Source organism: Arvicola amphibius, chromosome 4 (assembly GCF_903992535.2).
Source record: "Arvicola amphibius chromosome 4, mArvAmp1.2, whole genome shotgun sequence".
Taxonomy (NCBI): Eukaryota; Metazoa; Chordata; class Mammalia; order Rodentia; family Cricetidae; genus Arvicola; species Arvicola amphibius.
The window spans coordinates 44,255,924-44,277,826 of record NC_052050.1 but is presented as its reverse complement, the minus strand read 5'-3'; the positions used below and the strand labels follow the sequence as shown (position 1 = coordinate 44,277,826).

The window sequence follows — 21,903 nt, the reverse complement described above, 5'->3', positions numbered from 1 at the left end:
AAGTACCGTTGGTGGTGAGCTCATCTGAGACAAGATAGCTGGTAATACATGGCCGTCTAATCCGGAAAGGGTAAAGGGCTGCCCGTCTCCACTCTTTTTTTTTTTTTTTTTTGGTTTTTTTTCGAGACAGGGTTTCTCTGCAGCTTTTTTAGAGCCTGTCCTGGAACTAGCTCTTGTAGACCAGGCTGGCCTCGAACTCACAGAGATCCACCTGCCTCTGCCTCCCGAGTGCTGGGATTAAAGGCGTGCGCCACCACCGCCCGGCCCGTCTCCACTCTTAAGACACTCAGGACACATGGCAATCTGACAGCCTAAGAAAACAAAGCTTAATTTCACAAATTTTATTAAAAATGGAGTTTGTTATCAGATATCTTATTGCAAAGATGAAATCTCACAACACGCCAATAAAGTCTGCTGTAATAGCAAGCTTTGAAAAGATATAAATTCTTTTGTAGTTATAGAACTTGAGAAGTTTTGTTATTAAAAATTGATGTTTTCTTTATTCTATGAGTCATGGACAAACATTTCTCCCCCCCAAAAATTCTGTTCATTAAAATGATATCTGTGGCAGGGCACATGCTTATACTCACAGCACTCAGAATGCTGAGGCAGAGGGATCAGGAGTTCCAGGCTAGCCTCAGAAATACAGAGAGACTCTGTCTCAAACAAACAGTAATATAAAGGGGACTTCTAGATTGTCCGGAAAGGAGAGGTGAAGAAGGGATGAATGGGGAAGCCCAGAAACGTGAGCCTATTTCCACTTTGACCAAAGGTCAGAGAGTTGGAACTAACCTCTAGTTCCTTCAAGGTTATTGTGCTTCTACCTCAAGCAAAGGTCCCACCTGGTTGTAAATCAGCGCGTTCTGCTCTCTCAAGGTCATTGCCAACAGGTGAGGCTAACAGCCAGCCCTTGTGCTCCAGGAATAGAGAAGTGGATCTGTTCCTACCTAAAACTAGGGTCTAAGGATCCAATTAAATTCCAGTTCCCTTTATGGAGATAACTTGGAATTCTACCCAGGGAGTGGTTTGCCTATAGAATATTTTGATCTAGGGTGTAAACGTGACTTGTTTTGTTCTAGCAACAGAATGTTTAACTATAAATGTAGCCGTAACCTTCAATTGGTATGTTCATTTCCTTGTATCATGTTAATGCAGTTGGAAATTAATCGGGGGTGAACTTTCAGTACTCACTGGAATTCCCTCCCAATACTATCCTATATGTTTCTCCATTTTATTATTTTCATTCATGTGTTCATATTCTTTACTATATTTCTGAATTCCCATGCGTCTACCCTGGCAAGAGGTATTTTTTGTCAAGGCTGGTCCCCGACAGATGGTGAAGTAGTGTTTAGTTAGTCTTTGAAAAATTCTAAAAACAGTTACAAGTCCACTTCTTAAAATCTTTATTGTTTGGTACTCTTTTGATGTAAAAGCTGCCATTTCTGCACCCAGGCTCTCCAGTATTCATTATTTTGATATTTAAAAGAATAAGAAGCAATTTCCCAAACAGCCATAGTAGTCTCAGGTCAGATAGAAAGCGCAGACTGGAAGGGAGATTTTGAATACATTCTAGTACATATTCAGGTCCGTGTGACTATGGCCACCATAACTGCATACTCTTTAGATAAACTTCTCCTTAGGTAGCCCTTTTGGTTTTACAGAGTGCTGAGGTGAATGCCGGGGAGCAGAAGTGTCTATGGGGCATTCCTTTCCAGTTGACAACAGTTCGTTATTAACAGCATCGGACACACGTCCTAACTATAGTACCAGTCCTTAACGTTTCTCTGGCAATCATTTCTCTGAGAATTTTGCACAAGCAGAGGTATCACTCTTCTTGGGCAATGGAGGTAAAATACAGCTTTTCTGTTTGTCGCTTAGCTCCATGAGAGTTAAACAAACGTGTAACCAGTGGTACAGGAGTTCAATGACAAGATTGCCAAACTTCCATACTTCGATTCGAGAATGATCTGCATCAAGAAAGGAAAAGTTAGTATAGGTAATATTGTACTTTAATTATTATGAAATAAATTAAAATATGCTTAAAATTTATGAACTATGTGGTATATCAAAATCATAATAGCATCTCATTTATATATTTAATTATAAGAGAGATAGAATTTAATATTTTCATTTAATGGAATAATACAAAGCAGTGAATAGTGAAAGAATTTATATATATAAATTATCATTATATATATTATATATACGTATATATACACACATAATGTGTAGAATTTTATACATATTTGGGTATAACTCTTAAAAGTTTAAAAACCTGTAAGGTTTACGAATTCATAAAGATATAGTAAAAGGAAGTCAGGCAGTGGTGGCATAGCCTTTAATCCCAGCACTCGGGAGGCAGATTTCTGTGTTCAGGCCAGCCTGATCTACAGAGCGAGTTCCAGAATGGCCAGAGCTACACAGAGAAACCATGTCTTGGAAAACCAAAAAGACAAACAAACAAGCAAAAAAAGATATAGTAAAAGGAATAAATCAGGCATGAATTTATAAGTGTCACATTTATGAATGCATTACGAGAAAAGAGAATGGGACCAGAAGAGGTGGAAAGTTTCAAAGACACAGTCCAGATCTTTAAAAACCTCAGATTCAGATGGGCGTGGTGATTATCCCTGCCATCCCAGCTGCCCGGCAGGCTGGAGCAGGAAGATTGCTAGTTTGAGGCTAGGCTAGGCTAGAGGATGATCTTGAGCAGGGCCGGAGTGAGACCCTGTTGTAAACCGAAACTAGAAACGGGCTGAGGTGGAGCTAAGGGGTCGAGCGCCTGCTTAGCACGCATGAAGCCCCAGGTCACTGGCCGCATTGGAAAACAAAGTAAAATGAACCGAACTCAAACAAGGCATGCTAAGGTGGGGCATATTAGTTCATAATGAATACTACTATATTTTTAAATGTTCTTTAAAAATTGTTTTCAAATTACAGAGTTTGTAGTGTGAATTCTAGTTGGCGTTAATAAAAACCCATAGCAGGGGAGTGGTGGCGCACGCCTTGAGGTTGTCTTTCACTCACCCTTGCTGTTCCTAGTCTAACTGGGCCTGGACCCAGGTGAAGATCTGTTGATTTGAGTTGAGCAAACCATTATACACACACACAACCGCGAGAGTGTTAAATATCACTGTCCAAGAGTGTCTCAACCATAATCTCAATTACCTGCTAGACTTTTAAGACAGACATTTTTATTACATTTTGTTTACCGATGTGTGTGTGTGTGTGTGTGTGTGTGTGTGTGACCAGAGGACAAACTTGTAGGCATTCTCTCCTTCCAACATGTGTGTCCCAGGGACCAAATTTAAGTTGCTGGCTTGGTGACAGAGACCTTTAATCACGGAGCCATCTTATGCACAGACCCCAGAATATATGTTCTTGTCTTGTCTCCTACCAACACAAGCAGCAAGTTTCCCCGAGTCAGGCTTGTTTTTATCTTGGTTTTGAAGGAACCTCTACAAGCTAAGGTGCAGCATATACCAGAGAAGCCCCTGCGATGAGGAAATATTCACAAGTCTTCATTTTTGTTTGAAGCTGACTTTAAAACATGTGGATGCAATTAATTGTCTAATGTTCTCTTTTCACACACACACACACACACACACACACTCCCTCACCCCCCCCACAAGCACTGTTTTTTCTCATTCAATTGTAAGTGTTCAATAAATGTTGAATTGAAACAACATTAAGAAATAATTTAATTTATTTCAAGTCCTAAAAGTTTTTCCAGATTACAGCTCAATAATATTAGTGACAATTATGAATAAGAACAAGAATGGATGCTAGCCATGAGAACACAGTAGGGATATCTGATTCATCTCACTTTATGGGTAATTCTAGACCAATACAAATACCAGCTTAAAACCCAGAGTGCGCGTTTGTTATCATTGATCCCTCTTTGTGCTAATTAACTTCCTGGAAACTTTACAAAGAAATATTACTGATTTCCAGAGATTACTCTGATTATCTTAATGTTCCAGTGTTATGACTCTAAATTAAATAAGAGCCAAGTTCATCCCAGGACACTCCTAGTACCCATCCCAACGAATTTCCTGAGATAGGACAGCTTGGTTCTGTGTTTCCCAAATTCTTGACGAGGGCTCAGCTGCACCAGTGGTTGTTGATCTCGGCCGAACATCCCAAAGTGCAGACCCCTATCTTCCACCATCACTAAACCAGTCACCGTCTCCATGGAGATTCAAGGACAGGGGGACAGCGAGAGAGCAGAGCTCGTTCCCTTTTAAAAGCTTCTGTTGCTTACGTCCCGTTTTATTGTTACCAGGATAAAAGCTCCGAACCTGTCTGGGAGGTAGCTCCTGTTTCCCTGTCGTTTCCAGAGATGGATGTATTTACAGGGTCCCTATTGAGCCCTCTGAGGAAGCCTCCTGCAGCTGCTACCATTACCATTACCATTGGCTGCCACTGCCCTCTTGCGGTAGAAAGGCGCCTGATCGTCACAGCTTGGCAGACATCCCACACCGACCCTCATGCCGGTTCTCAAGAGAAGTCTACTTTTATTTCTTTTATGAATCTATGAAATTATGAGCATCCTGATTTGCCTTAGCAATGCTTACAGCAATATTTAAACTAAATTTAAGCTCTAAGGAGTAAGACTTTGAATATGTACAGGGATGTATTCAGAAAGCATTTATTATGGTATTTTTAGGTCCCATTTTAATCAAACTTTTAATTACACAGGGAATTCATTATGCTGGAAACATCAGGCTATAAAAAGCATGTTTTTAAATTAAACCTCAATTTGTGGGTCTCTGCTTTAACACTGGATTAATTAAGCTAAATCCTCCGGGAACCATAGACAATTAGTAAAAAAAAAAAAAAAAAAAGAAAAAAAAAAACAGGCAAAGCAAAAAGAATGGTATTTAACTTCAAGTTTAAAATGCTTCCTTCAATGACAACGAAGCCAGGACCAGCAGTATTCCTTGAATGTGTCCCTTCTCCATTAGCTCCTTTAGTTTGAATTCTCTGTTTTTTTATATTTATTTATTATGTATGCAATAGTCTGTGTGTATGTCTGCAGGCCAGAAGAGGACACCAGACCTCATTACAGATGGTTGTGAGCCACCATGTGGTTGCTGGGAATTGAACTCAGGACCTTTGGAAGAGCAGGCAATGCTCTTAACCACCGAGCCATCTCTCCAGCCCTGAATTCTCTGTTTCTATTGCTTCACGTCCCCTAAGTCTTTTTAAAATTTAGCATCTAGCATTACTGCTGGACACGGCAAGCTGAGGTCTGTCCAGCAACGCATACTGCAAGGATGTGCAGTCAAGCTGCAGCTGTTCTTACATCAGCACGGTGAACTTTGTAGTGACAGTTGGGCACTTGATACGTTGCTGTTGATTGGCTGTCATCTCAGAGGCAGACACCTCCCGGGCTGCGCATGAAACGAGCGGTGTTGAACAAGGAGGAAATCCCAGTTTTTGATTTATTATGGCTGAGGTGGAAGTTTGTTCCAGGATGAGTCACGAGTCCTCGCAAGCAAATAGTTCTGCATTATCGCTGCACAATAGCGCATATTCCGGGCTTTTACACAGCGCAGCCATAAATCAAATGTGTGAATTTCGGTCAGTGTAATTTTTTTAAATAATATTTTTATTGATTATTTGGAAATTTTACACCATGAACACCCAGCACACTCACTTCCCAGTCCTCTCAGGTCCACCCAACCTCACCTTTGTGACCCCCTCCCCCAAAAGAAGAAAAAGCAAGCAAACAAACAAGTCCAGTTTGTGTTGCCTGTATACCCACTGGAGCATGGTTAAACTCCCAGTGTTCAGCCCCTTAAGGGAAACAGTCCTTCCCCCCACCCTACCCTACCAGGAGCCATCAGCTGTGGAACGCTGCACTTCTGCATCCTTCTCTCAATCTTTAAGAGTTCTCTTAGATGCTTTCTGCTTAGGCTGCCACTTTTTGGAGGGGAGAAGGGTTAGGGCTCTCACAGAAGCGTTCTATGTCCACCTATCTCACCTGTGAGTCTGCAGTCATCAATACCATGGCAGAAAGTCGCTTGCTTGTGGGAGTGTGGATCACGGTTACACATGGCTTGTGGCCACGGCTCAGATCACAGACATCCACGTGGCATCGGCATGTGCCATGAACCTTAGCGTGGTCTCCAGTGGCAGTACAGACCAAGAATATCAACACAGTCTCTGCTGGAATTTTGGTCCCAGACATCACCATTGCCTCAGATGGTAGTGCAGGCCACTCACACTAAGATGGCTCAGTCAGTGTACTTTATCTTTACAGAAATTCATGGCTTAATGAAATAACTTCCGGCCTTTTAGTGACATACCCCAGGCAAACCTGTGGCTATGCTCCCTTTGTGGCACGACATTCAAAGAACTGTCTTCACTTTCCCCTTCATAAGCCATCTGTGACAGCTTGACTGTAGCTGTCGCCACAAGCTCATTGGGAGCCACACTATTAAGAGGTGTGGCTTTGCTGGAGTAGGTGTGGCCTTGTTGGAGGAAATAGATCACTGTGGAGCTTTGGGTCTCCTATGCTCAAGATACACCCAGTGTCTTAGGCCACTTCCTGTTGCCTGCAGGTCAAAATGTAGGACTCTCAGCTCCTTCTCCAGCACCATGTCTGCCTGTATGCTGCCATGTCCCACCGTGATGATAATGGACTGAACTGTAAACTACCCCATTGAATGTTTTTCCTTTATAAGAGTTGTTGTGGTTATGATATTTCTTCACAGCAATAGAAACCCTAACTAAGACAGAAGCTGGTACCAGGAACTGAGGTATTGCTGTGATAGGCCTGACCATGTTTTTGTTTGGAGGAATGTGAATTCTGGTACTTAGAGTTAGAAAAGCAGTGGAATGCTTTAAGTGCTGCTTAATGGACCTTATTAATAGGAGCAGGGAGACAGTGGTGCTGAGGATGCTTTAACTATGGGGGGTTGGCTCAAGAGGATAAGAATATTAATATGTGGACTAGAGATCATTCTCGTGATATTTTGGTGAAGAATGTGGCTGCTTTTTGCCTTTGTCTGAAGAGTCTGCCTGAGGCTAAAGTGAAGAGATTTGGATTAATTCCCTTGGCAAAGAAAATCTTGAAACAGCCTAGTATTCTTTCTGTTGTATGGTTATTAATAGTCACTCTTCTGCAGATTTATAATGAGTAAGGAAAAATACAAAATGTACGATTTGAGGAGAAAAGGGGCACTAGAAAGTGAAATAGAGCTAAATCCTGCGTTCAAGGAGATCAACAGATTAATAAATAGAATACAGGGAGTGGTAACCTCAGGGCAAGATACCACCAAGATAAGTTTCCAACTTGCAAAAAAGAATTAAAAGAAAAATTTAGAGTCAGGTGTGGTAGTACTTTAATCCCAACCTTCAGGAGACAGAGGCAATGTATCTCTAGATTCAAGGCCAGCCTGGTCTACAGACTGAGTTCCAGGAAAGCTGAGTTTAAGCAGTGAAAGATCACAGGAAACAGAAAGCTGGTGAAGATGTAATTGAATAAGGGTGCACGTTTCAGTCCCAGCAAGCAGCACAACCTGGCAGCTTTGGCTACATGTTTCTGGCTTTAGAGACAAGGGTAGAAGAAAGGGGCTATGGACTTTTCCTCCATGACTAAGGAAAGCTGTTGAGGCCAGGGATGTGTCAGCGGTGTCCCTGAATTTCCCAGAGCTTCATTGTGTGAAGCTGTGAAGGAGAAGCCTGGATTGCCTTGGAGACCCCAAGGTGTTAGAGATGCCAGAGCCATGGAATACTGTTGAGGCAAGCTGCTAACAGGGAGCGAAACCTGCCCAAGAAAGAAGTGTGTTGCAGTCAGCAAAACTGAAAACAATTGGCGATTTGAAGAGAACAGAACCCAAGTCCTCTGCTCCTAACCGCTGAGCCCCGTTCATCTCCTCTCCAGCCCCTTCACCTTGTTAACTTTAATTTTTTTTTTTTTTTTTTTTTTGGAGACAGGGTTTCTCTGTAGCTTTGGAGCCTGTCCTGGAACTAGCTCTGTAGACCAGGCCTCTATCTCACAGAGATTAAAGGTGTGTGACACCACTGCCTGTCAACTTTTAATTTTTAAAATAGGTGGGTACATCTGTGGAAGCATGCCTGTGGAGGCCAGAGGACAGGGTTTGGTCCTTATAAGACTTGGTTATCTCCTCCTATCATGTGCGTCCTGGGGACTGAACTCAGGATTGACATGGAGATGCAGAGTTTGGAGTTTGCCCAGCTGTTTTTCGGTCTTGCTTTAGGCCAGTACTTCCTCACTATGCTCCCTTCCCTACGTTTGGAATGGTAATATATATCCTGTGTTGGAAATATGTGATCCGGGTTTTGATTTTTATTTTATAAGAGATTATGGCTAAGAGATTGCATGAATCTCAGAAGAAACTTTAAACTTTGGACTTTAAAATATTGTTGAGACTGTGATAGACTATGGGGACTTTTGACATTGAACTAAATGCATTTTGCATGTGATATTGTTACAAGTTTATGGGGGCCAGGGAGTGTAATGTGGTAGTTTGAATGTAATTGGCCCCCATAAGCTCATTGGAAGTGTCATTATTAGGATGTGTGGCTTTGCTGGAGTAGGTGTGGTTTTGTTTAAGGAAGTATGTCATCGTTGGGGTGGGCTTTGAGGTCTTCTATGCTCAAGATACGTCCAGTGTCTCAGGCCACTTCCCGTTGCCTGCGGGTCAAGATGTAGGACTCTCAGCTCCTTCTCCAGCACCATGTCTACCTGCACGCCACCATGTCCAACCATGATGATAATGGACTAGACCTCTGAAAATGTAAGCCACCCCAATTAAATGTTTTTGCTTTATAAGAGTTGCGTGGTCATGCTGTCTCTTCAGGGCAATATAAACCCTAACTAAGACATCATCTATTGGCCAACAAATCTCAATTTTATATCCCCACCTAGAGCTCTCTCCAAAGTCCGAGCTCTTTTTCTAGCTACCTACTCCCTTTTCTGCTCACAGCCCAATAGACGCCCCAACCTCAGCATGCCAAATGTGAGTGCTTTAAAAATATTTACCTTATTTATTTATGTGTGTGCATACATGTGCCCATGCATGTGCGTGTGAGAGCCCACAGAGGTCAGAAAAGGGCATTGAATCCCTAGGAACTGGAGTTACAGGTGGTTGTGAGCCACCAGATGTTGGTGCTGGGAACTAAACTCCAGTCCTCCGCAAGAGCAGCGAGTACTCTCTCTGCACGCTAATGCATCTGAGCCACCTTTCCAGCCCCCAAACTTGAACTCTTCGTCTTTCCCCACTGAGTCTCTTCCCTATAGTGCTCTCTAATTTCACTAATGGCTCCTCTAGTCTTCCAAACCATAGTCAACTTTGGCTTTTGCTTTGTTCCCATTTCACACCCAAACTGTGGAGTTAGATTTTGGTTCTAACCAGAGTCTGTACTATGTTTACCTCTGACAGCTTTTCACTGCCTCTGTCGGGTCCACTCCCATTTGAATCCCTGCAGCAGCTCCTCTGATTGTTCTCTTTGACAGCGGCACCCCTCACCCCCAAAAGCCTTTTCATCACGAAAGCAGAATGTTTTTTCCTCCCTCCCTCTCCCCTTCCCTCTCTCTTTCTTTTTTTCTAGTGGGATCTTACTAGGTCTTGGGCAGCCTGGCACTCACTGTATATATAAACCAGATTAGCCTTGAACTCACATTGGTCTGTCTGTCTGCCTTCCAAAATTTGGAATTAAAAATGGGCATTGCCATGCTCAGTTCCTTATATTTATTTATTTTATTTACTTATTTTTTTTTTATATAGGGTCTTGCCATGTAACTCAGGTTGACTTTGAACTCATAATCCTTCTGCCTTAGCCTTTGAGTGCTAGAAGTATGAACCATTATCCCGGCCATCAGAGTGATTCTTTCAAAGGATAAGCCATGTCATGAAATACTTTCTGCTTAATTTTTTCTCATATTATATTATGATGGCATGATTGGTTGAGCCCACTCCCCAGCCCATCACTTCACCTTATATGTATCTCTAATTCTCTTTCTCTGCTCCTGACAGTGCCCTCTAGACTACTTCAGCACACCGCACACTCCTGCCTTCTACGGCCTTTGCATTGACTCTTTGCCCTGCCTGAAGCACACTCTGTAGAAGTTATCTATATAGCTGATTTCCTCACTTAAATTTCACCTTCTGACGAGGTCTGTCTGACTGTTTACATCTGCACTGCTTCGTTCAACAAGCCCTTAGGTGGGAGCCACAGCACCACCTAAGAGAAAACAAAATTCTGCCCCATGCTTCCTCCCTGTCTCCCTCAAATGCACACAATTGCTTTACTCTGCACACCTATTTTAGCATGCCTAGATCAAACTTACCGCATATCCCAGGAGCCTCTCAGGACTCAGACGGTGTCTAGATGCTGTTTAGGAAAGAGAGTTCTTAGGAATCCACCTCATAGTACAGCTCAGGGGGACTTCTCCCACTTCTAGAAATATCTCAGATAACACAGAGAGTTTCAGAGTGCGGCATTAGAACAAGCTGAGCGGCAGTTCTCTGATGAAGAGGGGGAGGATACTAAGATGTATTCTAAATATGGAGGCCCTGTAGACTTCCCCTCTAGGCTCTAGGATGTGGGAGAGTAAGCTGCTTCTGCTCCAGACAGTAAGGAAGAATCTTGTCACACAGGAAGCTTACAGATCAAGATAAAGAGCTTAGAGATGCATAGAAATCAGAAGTGACTTCATTCATACAGGAATCATTTAATCGGAGACTCAGAGATTCAAACACCAAAAGAGAAAGAAAGAGGAGAAACTCCAGGAAGGAGAAAACTTCAAGGTGCAATTACCAATGCCCTCGGAGACCTAAGCAAAATGTCAACAAGAGGCTGAAGAAAGCAAAGGCTTAGAGAATAGCAATGCAGGTGCCCTCAGACATCAAACACACACAACCTCCCCAGTCAATAAATCAGCAGAGGAGACTGAATTTATCAGCATGTAAAGCAAAAAGGTGAAAAGACGGAAAATAGGATGGAAAATAAGACATTAGTTAGCTCGTTAGCTTCATGCAAACTAGTAAGAGATCTGCGGAGCTGTACTCCAGCCACTAAAACTAGGATTTTGAAGACTGAGTCTAGAATAAGCAATGTCTGGAAAATGTGTTACAAAGAAGGACGATAGGAAAGGGAGAGGAGAGTCTCCATCAGTCTCCAGGTCACCTGTCCTGGCTAAGTGCACTGGCCTGCAGCGGGCTGAGCAGAGAAAAGGCAGGCCAAGGAAAAGATGCCTGTCCCTTCCGAGCAGACGCAGCTTCAAGCGAAGGCACACACAGCTCAGTGAGTGGAATCCAGGTTAGATTTAGCTGCCATTTGCCTCCTCAGTGGGGCACCTCTGTGCAGCGCACAACTTGCACAGCTGCAGTGGCAACCTTGATGCTCTGTAGGCATCTAGGAGGCGAGGTCCTGGATTTCACAATTGAAATGGCCCAGCAAACACCCAGAACATTGGGTGAAGACAGCCACGTCAAGGCTCATCATTAGGAAATGTCACAACCTTGGGAATAAAGTGATGATCCTAGAGCTTCTGGGGAGAAGCAAAACAAAGGTAACGTTTGCAAAAGGCTTCCAACACCTCAATAGCTATCTTGGAAGTTAAAAGGCTATGGAGACATTTCCACAGAAGCGGAACAGACAGCTATCATATGCCCGAGCGATTTCACTCCTAACTAAGGTCTCTGACCAGGAGAACAGAATATGCACATTCAAAATAAAAAACAAAAACAAAACTGTAAATAAATGTTCCTGGAAACACAATTCCAAGAGCCAAAACCAAAAATTCCAGAGGCTCATGAACTGATAATTGGATAAATTAAATACAGCTTATCAATATATAGATAATTCAGTCATAAGAAACAAACAACTAATACACACTAAAATGTAAGTGAGTCCTGAAAACACTACAGTGAGTAAAAGAAACCAGACACAAAAGGGCACCTATTACCTAATCGTATTTCTATCAAAGTCTGGAGATGGGCAAGCGCAGACAGAAAGCAGACCAGCAATTGCCCCGGCTAGAGAGGGAGGCCTGCTAACGGGGCTACAGCTCTGTGTGAAAATGTCATCAAACTAGGTAGTGGTGAGGAGTGCACAATTCGCTGTATTCTCCAAACACTGATCTGTATATTCCAGAAAGGTGTGATGTGCAATTTATGTCTATCATTCCTTTCTCCTTTCCTTTTTTTCTTTCCTTTTTTCTTCTCTCTCTCTCTCTCTCTCTCTCTCTCTCTCTCTCTCTTTCTCTCTCTCTCTCTCTCTTTGTAGACAGGAGTTCATATACTCTAGGCTGGCTTGAACTTGTTATATAACTGAGGGTGACCTTGGCTTAAGATTCCTCTGCCTTGGGCAGGAGAGATGGCTGAGAGGTTAAGAGCACTGGCTACTCTTCCAGAGGTCCCAAGTTCAATTCCCAGTACCTACATGGTGGCTCACAACCATCTATAGTGAGATCCGGTACCCTCTTCTGGAAACGTCTTCCAGATATAACAGAGCTGATACATAGATGAACTCACAGAGACTGTGACAACACAGACAGACCGAGGTTCAAGCTAGACAAAATTCTAGAGAGGGGGGACACAGACACAAAGTCCCACCCCTAGCCAAGAAGCTACTTGCAAGCAACACCTTACAGAAAAGAGAAAACGTTTTCTCCAATGGGATGTCACTGGGTCTATCAACCACACCCCAGGCTCCACGCCCTGCCTAGCAGCCCCAATCCCAGGCAGAACCTGCAGAAACTGCTGGTGCCATCTCAGGCTGAGTGGGCTTCCTGAATAGGAGCTTTCCTCAAAGTTACAAGAAGGCCACACAGATTTTTGGATAACAGTTGGCCCTGCCAAAATGGTCCTCTCCCAACACAAACAGGAAGACTGCCCAAAGAACACTTCCCCTTCCCTTAAACACGAAGCTCAGACTTTCTTGATATAACTTCATCTAAATGAGAGAGGATTGATATCCGGTGACCTATGAACTTCGTGGATTGCTATAGAGATTGATAACACGAAGGGGTTGCTGGTTGCATGAAAGGGAAGCCTGTTGGGTTTTGGCTGTCTCCCATTCTGTTACTTGAAGTTCTCATTCCTGCCACCCGAGGGCACTATTGGAAAGCAAAATGCCCCGGGAAGGCCTTTCATGGTCAAGGCGGTTGAAAGAGGGTAGGCGAGTTCAAAGTTGGGGCAAGGGGTGAAAATTTGCATGTGTTCTGAGTAGAGCCTGCACTAGCAGGTGGCTCTAACAAGCAAATCTGAGGCAGAGCCTTTGAGGCATTGGTGCCACGCCACAGAAGGAGCCTTTTGCCTTTCCCTGGGTGGAGGATGGGCTTATTAAGGGTGCAGCTGCAAGGTGCAACGGCAAGGCCTGCTCTTTATCCTTATTCCTTATGACAGAGGGACTGGACTGAAGACTGCCTATGCTTTTGTCTAAGGAGGGGAACATCACTCAGGAACACAAGGAACCCGGCAGCAAGGTCTGCTTCTTGGTTGAGGGAGGTGTCAGGTTGGTGGAGACCAAAGAGGAGAGTACCAATTAGACAAATTGATCCCATACGGGGTGGTGCTGCAGTTCATGGAGGGTGTTCATTCTCTCCAAAAGGAGGAACCAGAGACTGGAGACAGGGGGACTGGGGTTGGGACTAGACATCCTGGGGACACAGATGCAGATTTCTCTGGACTTTCAACTCCTCAAATATAGAATAAGTACATAAAAGTATACAGTGGATGGGTTGTAATCCTAGCCCCTCAGAAGACCCGAGGCAGGAGGATCGCAAGTTCAAGGTCTGCCTGGGCCATGGAATTCAAGAACAGTCTAGGCAAATTAGTGAGACTGTCTCAAAACAAAAAGTAAAGAGGGGAAGGGGTGTGGTTTAGAGGTAGAGTGCTCGCCTAGCATGTTCAATATTTAGTCTCTCTCTCTCTCTCTCTCTCTCTCTCTCTCTCTCTCTCTCTCTCTCTCTCACACACACACACACACATACACACACACATACACACACACACGCTCGGCAGACAGTGGACAGTGCCCAGGTTTATTATTGCTGTTGTTACTGATTCCTTTGAATAGAACTTTAGATCAGGCCTGTGGCACCTGTGAAGAGGCTCCCAGGAATGAGCTCGGAGTGATCAGCTGTTGCCCATGTAGCATCCCAGAGAGGAGTTCTATGCCGGACTCACATTACTCAAGAAACACATTAATTCTTCCTGAGTCTCGTGTCCTCTGCTATTCCCAAGCACACTCAAACTCCTGGGAGCACCTCACTTTCCTAGCAACATCTCTGTGACACCCATCCACCCAGCTCAGTGCTCTGCCACCCCTGTGCCTACAGTCTGAGGTCTGCGGCTGTCCTCCCCGACCTTGCCCTCATCTCTCCCTTGTCCCAGGAGTCTCTCAGATCTGTGCCTCTCAACCTAAACTATCACAGAAGATTGGAAGTGTCTGACTTGGTGGAATCAGAGAGAAGGAGGAGAGGAGAAGGAGAGGAACTGATTGGGCATCCAAAGAAGTATATACCTAGCTCCAGGCTCGGTTCTCCCCCCTACCCTCCCCCCCACCAGTTTTTTCTTTTGGAGAGTCTTCACAGAGCCTTTTCTCTGTTGGAGATGTTTTGTTTGTTTGTTTGTTTGTTTGTTTTGTTTTGGAGACCCTGTGTGGTATTGACTGGCTGGCGGTAGACCAGATTGGCCTTGAACTTGCAGATCTTTCTGCTTCTCCCTTTCATCCAATCAGCGATTAGTTTTTCCTAAATTGCAGGGAGGAAAACACATTCTTTCCTAAGTTCTCTTGCACGCCTGGCCTGAAGCATCTGGAGGAGGAATCCATACCGGTGCAGGAATGTGCCTTTGCTTTTAGACGTGGCTGATTCTCTGGGGCAGGTTCCTAGTTACCTCCAACCCGAGAGCCCCCTTCTCACTCTGCAGTCTTGCTGGCTCTTCTCCGAAAGGCTAGCATTACCAGCTTCTGATACTAGTGCCCTTTAAAATGTTTTTGTTCCTTATTGCAGCTAAAAGCAGAAGACGTCTTGACTAATGTTCCAGTCCTCACTGCTGCAGCTCCCCTTTGCTTGCTTTGAGATGAAGGTCTTGTAGTGTCTGGCCGCCCTGAACGTCTGGACTGAAGTGATTCTCCTGACTCAGCTTCCTCAGTAGTGAGATGCTAACAAATTTTGAGTAATGTAGTGAGTACATTTTGAGTAAGGAGCACATACGGAACTCACTCTGTAGACCAGCCTAGACTGGAACTCAGAGATCTGCCTGTCTCTGCCTCCCGAGTGCTGGGATTAAAGGCACGTGCCACTACCGCCTGGCTCACCTTTAAATTCTTTTTTTTATAGTTACATTTTTATTTATTCATTTATTTACTGTGTGTAGGTATGGCACCTTTAAATTCTTTTTTTTTTTTTTTTTTTTTTTTTTTTTCGAGACAGGGTTTCTCTGTGGCTTTAGAGCCTGTCCTGGAACTAGCTCTTGTAGACCAGGCTGGTCTCGAACTCACAGAGATCTGCCTGCCTCTGCCTCCCGAGTGCTGGGATTAAAGGCGTGCGCCACCATCGCCCGGCCGCACCTTTAAATTCTTAACGTGTGGCATAGACACCTTAGGGGATCGAGCAAATTGTTGATTGTATCCTTTTTAGAAAACTCATGAACATTTTTATTTTCGTGTAAACTCACTTGAAGAACCATTTGCTTCACTATAATGGAATCTCTCACAGTTGTTCTATTGGCATACATTTAAGTTACTAGGCAGACCCTTACCTTGGATGTAGTTCACAACAAGCTGTACATTAACCTTCACATTGCTAGCAGTTGGATCAAACTCACAAAGATCTTCAACTAAGTACTTGTTAATGTACTGCGAACAAAGAACCAAAGAGAAGTCCCATTATCACCAGTAGAAACACAGGGCCCAGCTCACCAGCTTACACTACTCCACACAGGGACATTCTCAACTGGCAGGACGAATTAGCTTTGGGGTGTGTAGTCTGGGGAGAGGGCTTGTGAGAAAGAATACAAAACACAGGTTTAGAGATGTCAGCTGTGTCGTCTGGGAACACAGAGGTGGGCTAGAGGATGTCTTTACTATGAAAAGGTTCCTGCATCTTGTATACCTGTGAGTTGTGCCATTATAATTTGTAGCTTCAAAACTCACAAAAAGACACCCCACCCAGCACTCGGGAGGCAGAGGCAGGCGGATCTCTGAGTTCGAGGCCAGCCTGGTCTACAAGAGCTAGTTCCAGGACAGGCTCTAGAAACTACAGGGAAACCCTGTCTCGAAAAACCAAAAAAAAAAAAAAAAAAAAAAGACACCCCAACTTACAAACTTCCACTTCTCCCACTCTTCCAGGTCACTGGAAGATTCTATCTCCTGCTGAGAAAACAGGACCACTCCTTTCAGGATGTCGTGCACGAGGACCACGTTGGCTTCTATATCCTGGGAATCCAGGTCATGAAAGAACGTTGAGTCCGTGTGGGGTTTGTGCTCATAGAGCAGCAATGATACAAAGTCCGTGGAGGTGAGGAGCTGGAGGCATTCCCGAAGCTCCTGCAGCATGGTGCGGAAGAAGAGAATGCCTGCCCGCGTGACTTCTCCCGTCTTCTCCATCTCTGCAATTACACACATTCTAGATGAATATACTATTCTTTCACAGGATTCTGAGTATAGTATAATATAAATTATAAAATAGTATAAACTATTTTTTCAGGCAAAAGAGAGCCATGTCCCATGATTTTAAGCAACTTTGGTTTCTCTAATCATGAAATAAAAAGCAAAAATAGAATTATATCTGATGGAATTAAAAACTGAAGAAAAACCCTTTAAAAATCTGAGTTTTATAGTTAGGATTTAGTTTGAAGACTTATAATTATTATTGTCCTTTGAATATATATGTAACACATATATATGTTTGTACACACACACACACACACACACACACACACATTCTTTTGTGGGACTAGGGCCAATACCTACTTCTTTGATGAGGCATAGGAATTAAAGGAATAGAGTTCTTATTCTTGTTGGTCCTGGTACCACAGACCTATAATCCCAGCTATGTGGAAGGCTGAGGCCAGGGGATTTTGAGTTCAAGGTCTTCCATAAACTTTATAGTAAGTTCAAGGCTGGCTTGGACGATGTAGTGAAACCTTGTCTCAAAATAAAAATTAAAAATAGGACTAGGGACATAGCTTAGTGGTAGAGAGCCTGCTTTGTCTCTGGGGCTAATCCCAGGGTTTCAGACAGAAGCTGTTATGTCTCAGGATCTGCACACACTGAACACTTACAGGACGTGTGTTTTTGTTTTTGTTTTCCCCCTTCCCTCCTTTATTTTCTTTCTCATCTTAAGTGATCCTCCTACATTAGCCTCTCAAGTAGCTGGGATCACAGGCTGGTGGTGCCACACTTGGCCTTCTTTCTTGTATCACACTCTATATAACAGCTACAAATCGATCCACTTTAATCCCACACACTGTGGCTAAATCTATTCGATTCATTCTAGCTGAGAGGTTTTACAAGCCTTCTTCTCAGCCACTCTCTAAGATGATGATGTGCTAAGAATAGCCTAAGGTACATAGAGTCACGAGGACTTGGGGGACTGGTCTTGGCCCAGCCAGCGGCTTGTTATTGAACCTTGGAAAAAAGCACTTTAGGTTTGTAGGTTTCAGCTCTTTAATCTGTAAAGTAAGATGTTCAAATTAAGTCAAAACCAAGTTTAAGTCCAGTTTTACCATCTGTTGTTTATTTTTACTGAACCTTACTTTCCACACCTGTGAAATGGGCTGTGACTATTGCCCTCCTAAGGTTATGGCAAAGGCAAGGAGAGTGCCTATTTTATATGTTTTGCAGCAGACGGGGCATCTCACCGTCTAAGCTAAGGTCCTGAGAGGATGGTGTATTGGACATGTATGGTCTATAACCCTTTGCTACATATGCACCAGGGAAGCCTGCACAAGGGCACCTTTTCACATGGAAAGATCTACATAGTGGAAACTACAGCCTTCACCTCAGTGTCTGTGATTCCCTCCCAGCAAACCACACATCCAGACTGTTAGCATAGCCACAATACCTATGACCTCATTCTTCATGATTTCTCCAGAGAATTCGCCCAGTATTTCATCGGAGGCATTTTGGATCATCTTCATCATTTTCTGCAGATCTTTATACTCTTGATACACCAGCATCCTAGTCTGGCCAATGTTAACATCGAGGACTCCCATAGCTTCTCTCGTTCTTTCGCGAAGCGGAATTGCAATGTGGGTTTCTCCACTGGTAGAAGCCAAAATAACTTCTGAAGTGTCTATGCACTTAAAGAGGAAATCTCTGAAACCAAACCAAATACATACAGGTCTATTACACGCCGGCCTGCTCACAACATTCCACCACTAGGCTGAGTTTCTCTTTTATGCCTTCCTTGCCCCAATGCGCCCACTATTGCTCTTTCATCTGTCTGGAGTGCTGCACCCCTCAATTTCACATGACTGTCCCTTGGCTCAGCTCAGTTGGATGTTTCTCTTCGTGAACAACCCTTTATCAGAGAGCCTTCCCTGACAAGTGTTTGGGTAGACATTTCACCTTAGCCCCTGGCATCCATATATCCAAAGAATCTGGTATGTTTGGATGGAAAATTCCATCCTAAGCCCCCTCCTCTGGGAGTTGCCTCAGTCCAGACTCCACCTCCGAGAAAGGCCGACAAATGATGACCCCTCCCCAGAGATGCTCAAGACCACTCCCACAGGGCATTTAAACTGACCCCCCCCCAGAACAAACAAGTGGTTTTTCCGGTTTTCTTTCCTCATCTCCTCTCTGGTGGGCTGGAAGGCCACCAGGGAGCATTGGCATCCATTAAACCCGGGCTTTTTCTAATTCGGTTTGATTTGGTCTGATTTTGATTATTGCGTCTGCAGAGAGGTTTATGGGGTGCAGAAACTTTTCAACAAGCTCACCTAAGGTAGCAGCCCCAGGTTGTTCTGCATCATGAGACTCTGCTTCACTGTGTAACACAGGGTAGCTGCAGTTATTTGATGGTGGCTTGTTTGTTTGGTTGTTTTTTAATGTACTAATAGTCTAAAAGGTATTAAGTGAATGCTGGAAGGCTCCCTAGAAGCAGAGCCTCAGACAGGGATGTTTATAAGCAAGTGCTTGCTGGAGAAATCAGGGGACTGAGGAAGCAGGGTTGGGCAGATTGGGAAAAGCTAAGGAAGTGCAGACCCAGTCTGTCCAGTCTAGCCCGAAGGAGGAGATCTAAGATGTCCACTATACCAAAGACTAAGACTTATTCCGAGGCGCGCGCGCGCGTGTGTGTGTTTGTGTGTGTGTGTGTGTGTGTATCCTAGCACTAGTCTGTCATTGGCTGCCAGCTGCTCTAGGTGTATGGTGGGGATCTGGGGTGGGAGAGTTCAAGGAAATCGTAACTCCTAAGGGGCTCTAATCACTTGAGGGCTCTTCCTTAGAGAGTTTCCCGGCAGGGAAGTTGCAGCAGTGGTCAGAGGCATGCTGGGGAGCTGGGCAGGGTGGCTACAAGGCCTGCTTCAGTGAGAGACAGAGGTTTTTTATGGAAATGTAGTAGCCGCCTCCTCTGGTGAGGCAGACACATCTCTTTTCAATGTGCTGCCTCTCCTGTTTGCGCTAGTGATGAGAAGAACACATGTATTCTAATCTTCATAGAACCATGAACAAAATAAGTGTTGTTTGGTAAATTTAAAAAATAATAAACGGGCTATTAGGACAGGTGTGCTAATAAAGGCAGAAGCGGCGTCCTCAGATCTGCGATCATGCCAGTCAGACGAGCCAGGTGTGGTTATACCTGAAGATGCACGACTTCCTCGAGATGGTTGGGGGTTCTGCATGGATTTCTGTTAGGCCCAGATACTCTGTAACCATCATTTTGCGTAAAACATAGCCTTCCTGAGAAAGAGAAAGTGATCTTGTTAGAAAGCAGTAATTGGACCTTTTGGGATGGGAAAAAGATAGGAAAGAAGGGAAGTTTAGGTGGGTTCTGGCTTTAAGGATATTGACATTGTACACATTCTGGGCCACTAAAGAACAATATCCCAAAAGGGAAATTTGAATAAGATTATTTTAATACATAAGTTTTTATATCTAAAAAAGCTATGTTTAGCTTTTTTCTTGTTGTCTGTTTTGTTTTGAGACAGAGTCTCTCTATGTAGCCCTGGCTGGCCTAGAACTCCCTATGTAGACCAGGCTGGCCTCGGACTCACAGAGATCACCTGTCCCTGCCTCCCATGTACAAGAATTAAAAACGTGTTCCACCACGCCTGGCTAAGCTGTGTGTTCATAGTGTTCCTCATATTAAAATGTGCCCCATGGGCCTGCTGTGATGGTGCATGCCTGTAATCCCAGCACTTGGGGGATGGAGATGGGAGGGCCATAAATTTAACATTAGTCTTGGCTACATAGGGAGTTCTCAGCTAGCCTGGGTGAGATGCTATCACACTAAACAACAACAAAAAGCATTGTAAAACATTCAAAAAAGTATAAAAACCTATAGAAAATAGGTGCAATAAAACATATTTTTCAATAAGGTCATGGGCCTACTACTTCACTACAACTGTTCTTGTCAAGGTCTAAGTGAGTCATCTTCAAGTCTATTGGTCAAACACTGGTCATCATCACCTACTGTTTGGCTATTCAGCAACCTTTTATTTTTTGAACATCCCCCACCCCCTTTTTTTGAGACAGGGTCTCACTGTGTCACTTTGGTTGGGACTTACTATGTCGACCAGGCTGGCCTTGAATTCATGAAGATCCATCTGCCTCTGCTTTTCCAGGGCTGGAATTAAAGGCGCGTGTCACCACACTGGGCATTTCTCTTTTTTAAGATTTATTTTTGTTTTTAATTATGTATATCTATTAGTGAAGGGGCCTTCAGAGGCCACAGGCATCAGATCCCCTGAAGCTGGAGCTACATGTGATTGTGAGTCATCTGATGTAGGTTCTGGGAATTGAACTCCTGTCCTTTGCGAGAGCAGGATGCACCCTTCACCACTGAGCCACCTCTCCAGCATAAAGTTCGCTTATTGATAAGCTTTTCTTCGTGTGGCTTTTAGGACTCCACTCTTCACTCTCCCCTGGTTCTTCTCCTACCAGACCATGATTCTTTCTCATTCTCCTCGTTCATCTTTACTTCCCTTACTTCTAAGCAGTTTTCAACTTTTAGCCTTTTCAATGTAAGTCACAACCTCCAAATGTAGTGGGGGGAGTCACATAAAATTTCATCATTAAATGTTTCTGGATGTGCAACAACCAACAATTAGCTAAAAATCAAAATGACTGAGATGTTTCCAGCAACCTTTGCCCATTTGCATCATGTGACATGAACATGTACACCGTGTTGTGCCACACCACACCAAGGAGTACTGCCTGAGAACACTGGCTCAGATTCAAGACTACTGTGTCATTAACCACAGAGATTTCCTTATATACACAGAATAATCTGCTCTTACAGAAGCGTCATGGTTGGATTGGAGAAAACAAAGACTTATGTATGTATGTATGTATGTATCTATCTATCCATCCATCTATCTATCTATCTATCTATCTATCTATCTATCTATCTCTCATATATTATACTGTGACCTAGCTTTCCCTCCCTCCCTGCCACCTTCCCTCTCCTCCAGATCCATTCCTCCTTCATTTCCCTTCAGAAAAGGACAGGCTTCCCAGGGATATAAACCAAACATGGTATATCAAGGTGCAATAAAACTGGGCACCTCCCTAATATTAAGGCTGGATGAGGCAACTTAGTAGGATCCTAAAAGCAGGCAAAAGAGTCAGATACAGCCCCCACTCCCACTGTTTGGAGTCCCACAAGAAGACCAAGCTACACAACCATAATATATATGCAGAGGGCTTAGGTGAGACCCATGCACACTCCCTGATTGTTGGTTCAATCTCTTT

General features: G+C 43.8%; 1 protein-coding gene across 1 annotated transcript in view; it reads right to left on the bottom strand.

Moving 5' to 3' along the window:
- Window positions 1-1,520: 1,520 nt before the first annotated feature.
- Efcab5 (EF-hand calcium binding domain 5) overlaps window positions 1,521-21,903 on the bottom strand; it is a 92,589-nt gene continuing 72,206 nt past the window's right edge. Inside the window, exons 14-18 of the mRNA XM_038327891.1 lie at window positions 19,790-19,890; window positions 18,053-18,306; window positions 16,309-16,595; window positions 15,747-15,843; window positions 1,521-1,967 (exon numbers count right to left, since the gene is read on the bottom strand). Of these exons, the coding sequence (XP_038183819.1) occupies window positions 1,792-1,967; window positions 15,747-15,843; window positions 16,309-16,595; window positions 18,053-18,306; window positions 19,790-19,890 (915 nt within the window). The 3' untranslated portion in view covers window positions 1,521-1,791. The remainder of the gene's footprint in view (window positions 1,968-15,746; window positions 15,844-16,308; window positions 16,596-18,052; window positions 18,307-19,789; window positions 19,891-21,903) is intronic.